This window comes from Engraulis encrasicolus, unplaced genomic scaffold (genome assembly GCF_034702125.1).
Source record: "Engraulis encrasicolus isolate BLACKSEA-1 unplaced genomic scaffold, IST_EnEncr_1.0 scaffold_38_np1212, whole genome shotgun sequence".
Classification (NCBI taxonomy): Eukaryota; Metazoa; Chordata; class Actinopteri; order Clupeiformes; family Engraulidae; genus Engraulis; species Engraulis encrasicolus.
In genome coordinates, this window is record NW_026945687.1 from 494,502 (window position 1) to 502,001 (window position 7,500).

The 7,500-nt window shown below is 40.3% G+C and overlaps 1 protein-coding gene across 1 annotated transcript in view; it reads right to left on the minus strand.

The window, feature by feature from the left end:
* LOC134443893 (NADPH oxidase 4) overlaps window positions 1-7,500 on the minus strand; it is a 42,848-nt gene that overhangs the window by 26,361 nt on the left and 8,987 nt on the right. The window contains exon 5 of the mRNA XM_063193425.1: window positions 1,115-1,212. Within this exon, the coding sequence (XP_063049495.1) occupies window positions 1,115-1,212 (98 nt within the window). The remainder of the gene's footprint in view (window positions 1-1,114; window positions 1,213-7,500) is intronic.

The following is a 7,500-nucleotide window of genomic DNA, read 5'->3' on the forward strand; positions in this document are numbered from 1 at the left end:
ATTTCCTCCAGCTGAACACAGAAAAAACTGAAGTAATTATATTTGGGAAAAGAGAGGAGAGACAAAAGATTGCTACTATCCTTGAAAGGAAGGGACTGAAACCAAGGGAAACAGTTAAAAATCTTGGGGTCCTCATTGACAGTGACCTAAATTTCAACAGTCACATGAAAGCTATTACTAAGTCTGCATTCTATCACATAAAAAACGTCTCTAAATTTAGGGGCCTGATGTCTAAACATGATCTGGAGAAGCTAATACATGCCTTCATTTCTAGTAAAGTCGATTACTGTAACAGTCTGTTTACTGGCCTCCCAAATAAGACCATTAAACAGCTTCAACTGGTACAAAATGCAGCTGCAAGGGTTCTTACAAAGACAAGGAAGTTTGACCACATTACTCCAATTTTAAGATCGCTGCATTGGCTCCCAGTAAGCTACAGAATTGATTTTAAGGCAATGCTACTTGTATTTAAATCATTAAATGGAATGGGACCCACATATCTACTGGATATGTTTCAGCTGTATGCACCGGCCAGGTCACTAAGGTCAACGGAGAAGAATTTGCTGGTGATTCCAAAAGTCAAAACAAAATGTGGAGAGGCAGCCTTTAGCTTCTATGCTTCAAAGCTTTGGAACCAGCTTCCAGATGACGCAAAAAATGCACCCACTATTGATAGCTTTAAATCTAGACTCAAGACAAAGCTGTTCTCAGATGCTTTCTTAAATTATTGAATGAAAAGACGGTAAAATAACAGAAGTAAATTAGTAAAATAAGAATTGTTTTTCAAGGTTTTATGTTTATTTATGTTTTATTTTATTATTATTTTTACCTTATGTTTTATCTTAATGTTTTAAATGTTTTTTTGACTCTAATTCATTTCCCTGTTTTCCTTTCATTTACATTTGTTAACTTTGTGAAGCACATTGAGTTGCACCTGTGTATGAAATGCGCTATATAAATAAACTTGCCTTGCCTTGCCTTGTGTGTGTGTGTGTGTGTGGGTGTGTGTGTGTGTGTGTGTGTGTGTGTGTGTGTACGTGTGTGTGTACGTGTGTGTCTCTGTGTGTGTGTGTGTGTGTGTGTGTGTGTGTGTGTGTGTGTGTGTGTGTGTTACCTGTCCCCTGTGCTGCGCCATGTTGAGAGATGGAAACTCATCTGAGAACTTTGCAGAGAAATGAGCAGCATTCACCAGGTGGGCACACACATGCAGCCCTGAAACACACACACACACACACACACACACACACACACACACACACACACACACACACACACACACACACACACACACACACACACACACACACACACACAAACACACACACACACACACTGGGTTAACATCTCTTGACGTGAGTACATCCAAATTGATTCATATGGTTTTAAAATAAAATTATATTGTTTCACTCCAATCACACGTGAGGACAACGTTTGAGTGACGGCAGCTTCCAAGCAATCAGTGTCTGACACTTCGCAACACAATACAGCGTTTTTTTAGGGAACATGACAAAGAATTCAAAGCGACATGATAGTATGTTCTTCTAAACGGTGTCACCGACAGTACAGTGACCGAGTCAGTGGATAAAACCGCCAGCTGACAAGAGAACAGGTTTAGCTGTTTAGGGCAGTTATTAGCTGTATGGGGTAGTTGCTGTATGGGGTAGTTGCTGTATGGGGTAGTTATTAGCTGTATGGGGTAGTTGCTGTATGGGGTAGTTGCTAGCTGTATGGGGTAGTTGCTAGCTGTATGGGGTAGTTGCTAGCTGTATGGGGTAGTTGCTAGCTGTATGGGGTAGTTGCTGTATGGGGTAGTTGCTAGCTGTATGGGGTAGTTGCTGTATGGGGTAGTTGCTAGCTGTATGGGGTAGTTGCTGTATGGGGTAGTTGCTGTATGGGGTAGTTGCTGTATGGGGTAGTTATTAGCTGTATGGGGTAGTTGCTAGCTGTATGGGGTAGTTGCTAGCTGTATGGGGTAGTTGCTAGCTGTATGGGGTAGTTGCTAGCTGTATGGGGTAGTTGCTGTATGGGGTAGTTGCTAGCTGTATGGGGTAGTTGCTAGCTGTATGGGGTAGTTGCTGTATGGGGTAGTTGCTGTATGGGGTAGTTGCTAGCTGTATGGGGTAGTTGCTAGCTGTATGGGGTAGTTGCTGTATGGGGTAGTTATTAGCTGTATGGGGTAGTTGCTAGCTGTATGGGGTAGTTGCTAGCTGTATGGGGTAGTTGCTGTATGGGGTAGTTGCTGTATGGGGTAGTTGCTAGCTGTATGGGGTAGTTATTAGCTGTATGGGGTAGTTGCTGTATGGGGTAGTTGCTGTATGGGGTAGTTGCTGTATGGGGTAGTTGCTAGCTGTATGGGGTAGTTGCTAGCTGTATGGGGTAGTTGCTGTATGGGGTAGTTATTAGCTGTATGGGGTAGTTATTAGCTGTATGGGGTAGTTGCTGTATGGGGTAGTTGCTAGCTGTATGGGGTAGTTATTAGCTGTATGGGGTAGTTGCTGTATGGGGTAGTTATTAGCTGTATGGGGTAGTTGCTAGCTGTATGGGGTAGTTGCTAGCTGTATGGGGTAGTTGCTGTATGGGGTAGTTATTAGCTGTATGGGGTAGTTATTAGCTGTATGGGGTAGTTATTAGCTGTATGGGGTAGTTATTAGCTGTATGGGGTAGTTGCTGTATGGGGTAGTTATTAGCTGTATGGGGTAGTTGCTGTATGGGGTAGTTATTAGCTGTATGGGGTAGTTGCTGTATGGGGTAGTTGCTGTATGGGGTAGTTGCTAGCTGTATGGGGTAGTTGCTAGCTGTATGGGGTAGTTGCTAGCTGTATGGGGTAGTTGCTAGCTGTATGGGGTAGTTATTAGCTGTATGGGGTAGTTGCTGTATGGGGTAGTTGCTGTATGGGGTAGTTATTAGCTGTATGGGGTAGTTGCTGTATGGGGTAGTTGCTGTATGGGGTAGTTATTAGCTGTATGGGGTAGTTGCTAGCTGTATGGGGTAGTTGCTGTATGGGGTAGTTATTAGCTGTATGGGGTAGTTGCTAGCTGTATGGGGTAGTTATTAGCTGTATGGGGTAGTTGCTGTATGGGGTAGTTGCTAGCTGTATGGGGTAGTTATTAGCTGTATGGGGTAGTTGCTGTATGGGGTAGTTGCTAGCTGTATGGGGTAGTTGCTGTATGGGGTAGTTGCTGTTTGGGGTATTTGCTGTATGGGGTAGTTGTTAGCTGTATGGGGTAGTTGCTGATTTTGAACTGGCCATTTTTTCTCACTGTCATCAAATTAGTGGGGTCGTAGGCATGTGCATTTTTTCTCAGTCATTTCAAATTTGTGATAAAGTTTGGTTTTCACTTCCAAGTTGAAGTTTAGGGTCTATAGAACGATTTGGGTTCGAGTGTCAAACACACAGATAACAAAATGGCCTGCGGGGGGCGCTCTAAAATATATAAACTGCTATAACTTTTTATTAGTTTAACCAAATTTAACATATGAGGTATGCATGGATTCAGCATTAAGAGGAGGAGCTGGTGAGCTAAGTATTTGGTTACCAGATTAAAGACACACTCTGTCATAAACACACTTTTAGCCCATGGACAGCAAAATTCAGGGTTTTTTTTAAGATAAAGGCTGGAAATGCCCTCCAAGTTGCAATGAAACACCATTTATTGTTACAAGTTATTGTAAATTAAGCCTGGTATATCATTCATCTTGATTTGTTCAGAATATCCCTGAAGCACAAAGATACCTAGGATACCTATACGCAAATATGGCTGCATAAAGCCTATGTGATATTTAGGACCCAACTTGCAACTTTGAGTTTATGAATTTAGGATCATGAGTATCAACTTTTTTCGATGAAGCCATATTCTATTCACACATAAAATCACAAAAAAAAACGTTATATCTGGAAGAAAATAAATCAATAATAATAATAATAATAATAATAATAATAATAATAATAATAATAATAATAATAATAATAATAATAATAATAATAATAAGAAGAAGAAGAAGAAGAAGACTGCATTTCCGGAGAGACAATGCTATTGGTATGCTTGCGGATTATGCACACACACACACACAGAGCTGTTGTATACACACACAGAAACACGAGGGAAAGAGATAGAGATGTGTGTGTGTGTGTGTCTCTGTGCGAGAGAGAGAGAGAGAGAGAGATGTGTGTGTGCGTGTGCGTGTGCGTGCATGTATGGAGATGCTTCAGGTGCCTTTCAGCAATGGGTGGGTAGGGAGAGGTAAGGGTGGGATTCGAACCTGCAACCCTCTGACAGACCAACACCCTACCCAGTAGGCCACTGCCACTTACTAACAGCAGAGGTCTAAAGTACAAGGCTGCATGTGTGTGTGTGTATGACTGAAGATTCTAAAGGTGACAGTTTGGCAGTCAATAGCTGAGTAATATGTGCAGCCTTATTTTTACGCTGTCATATCTCCAAAAGTTTTGCAAGTTGTCAGATGATATTTACACACAAATGGCACAAACCTGCTCTTCATGTCAAAGCTGAGATCACATTTCTTGGCCAAATGGTTCAGTCAAAAAATGGACATATTCAGGCCTATGCGCTGAGCTGTTCACACATTTTTTTGTAAGTGAATGGGGTCACATCATAGGGATTTTAAAACTGCTCTCTCTGAAACATTTTTAAGAGTTGGCTTATGATCTTCACACAGTTTGTATTCAGAGCCAAGACCTCTCTGACAGTGCCTTTACCTAGTTGATACCTATAAAAACCCCAGGACTCTCACTCTAACTGCCACGGTTTGTGACATCATCATCTTGACCATTCTACCATTCATTTCAATGAGGGGGAAAACAGAGAGAAAACTGAGGAAAAACAAGACTGGTGAACGAATGAAAGGGGGTAGGCCAGCGAAAAATACTCCACCCTGAGACCTTTTCGAGTTGTTGTTTTGGCACTCGAACCGTGTCTCTATCTTGAACGCTGCAACGATTCAAAGCCGCCGTACTAATGAATGGCGATTCCCATATGCCGAGGTGAATGGAAAATGTATAATAATAATAAACTGTTGATGAACAATTAATATGCTTTCCCGCAAGCATACTAAATAAACTGTTGGAGAACAATTAGTATGCTTGCTGGGGGCAAGCAGAGGCCTTTGGCAAGCATACTAAATAATACTATAGGACTATTTCATACATGGTAGACACAATCATCTGCTCTGGGAACTGTCCATTTGTTACCAGCGTAGTTGACAGGAATGAAAACCTTATTATCTGCATTTGCCAGAAATGCCTGCCAATCTGGTAACAAATGAACAGTTCCCAGATTTGGACTATACTACCAAAGCAATGCAGTTGCCAAAGATGTTTTCCAACTAGAGGTGGAGTGCAGCTGTACTAGTACTTGTACAAATAGACCTGCCAGATCTCGGTGCAAGTGCATGAAGGCAGAGTTAAAGTGCACACGTCTGTGCAAGTGCACATACAATTTCTAAGACTGACCACTGACTGTTTTTGCATCTGTTCTCTGTCATAGTTATTGTACAGTGGAGTATTGGAATAAATGTTAGCCCTATGGTCTTCTGTTTACTTTTTGAATGCAAGAAAAAATTATGTTCCCCATAGTATTTATCATCATCATCATCATCATCATTATTACTATTATTATTATTATTATTATTATTATTATTATTATTATTGATTTACTTTCTTCCAGATATAAAGTGTTTAAGTTGTGAATAAAATGATGGCTTGATTGAAAAAAAGCTGGTACTCATGATCCTAAATTCATAAACTCAAAGTTGCAAGTTGGGTCCTAAATATCACATAGGCTTTATGCAGCTATATTTGTTTATATGTATCCTAAGTATCTGTGTGCTTCAGGGATATTCTGAACAAATCAAGTTAAGTGATAACCCAGGCTTTATTTACAATAAATTGTAACAATAAATTATGTTTCATTGCAACTTGGAGGGCATTTCCACCCTTTATCTTAAAAAAGCCCGGATTTAGCTGTCCATTGGCTAAAGGTGTGTTTATTACATAGTGTGTCTTTAATCTGGTAACCAACTATTTAGCCCACCGGTTTCTCCTCTTCATGCTGAATCCATGCATACATCATATGTTAAATTTGGTTTAACTAATCAAAAGTTATAGCAGTTTATATATTTTAGAGCGCCCCCCGCAGGCCATTTTGTTATCTGTGTGTTTGACACTCGAACTCAAATTGTTCTATAGACCCTAAACTTCAACTTGGAAGTGAAAACCAAACTTTAACATCAATTTGAAATGACTGAGCCTATTACGACTCCACTAAATGTGAACTCCAGAGCACATGCCAAACCGCATCAGGGCTTAACTTGACTCACTCCATTCACTTCCATTCAAAGTTTTGCGAGATACAGCCCCTGGAAGTAGGGCTGGGCGATATGGAGAAAAATATATATCACGATGTGGATTACTTTATATCACGATAACGATATATATCACGATATAGCACAATTACTGTATGTATGTGTTTAGTTTGTCTCTTTATATTGTCGCTTCGCAAAACCACTTTTCTTTAAAATGAATCTTTTTATTCTCATGTTTACAGTTGAACAGATGAACTGAGAGTGTGTATAGTGACAACATGAAATGCAATTAAAGTAGCCTCCATCAAATTGTACTAAATTCATCAATTTAGTTCATCACGATATAAACGATAGACGAGAAAGGGCACGATATACACTTTTCTATCACAGTAGCGATATATATAGTCCAGTGTTTCTCAAACTTTTTCAAACCAAGGACCACTTTGCCTCCAAAAAAATGTTCAGGGACCACCTGTCAACTGAATTGGTAGTTGACTGGTGCTAATTTGACACTGCTAATTTTGATGCAGATCACTTACTTTGTATTTACATTACAAGCCTGTCTTGTCAAGGTGAAAATATGACTTCAACTATGTTTACCTTTGTAACACTGTTACAAATATAGCCTACTGCTGGCTTGTCTTGGAAAAGTAGAAATCCCCTCTTGGACCACCTGAGCTCTGACGCGGACCACACTTTGAGAATCATTGATATAGTCATATTGCCCAGCTCTACCTGGAAGGACTGGTGACTTAGGTGCCCTATCATGTCCACCAGCTAATCAACTTTCCTTGCTCCTCATTGGTCAATTTCAAATGTGGCACCTTTTATAAGTTCTCCGTTTATTCCCAGCTATTGGGCTAGCTAGTCCTTGTCATGTTGCTCAGCTCTGTTGGGGTAGAATTCCCTCCACTGCTGCTGTTCCCCAAGTCTCCGTTTTCCACGGTGCTCATGGAAACCCAGGGTGCCAAATCTACGTATTTCACAACTATTCAATTCAGAATTTCGTGACTGTAATGGACCTGACTGAAACGTGTTTTGGAACAAATTGTATTTAGAAAGTTGCTTGAAAAGAGAACAAAGGCACTCCAAAGGTATATTTAAAACTGTCTTTATTATTATGACAATGGACATGTAATGATAATAAATAGTTTTTGGAGTGCCTTGGTGAAGAAAAGT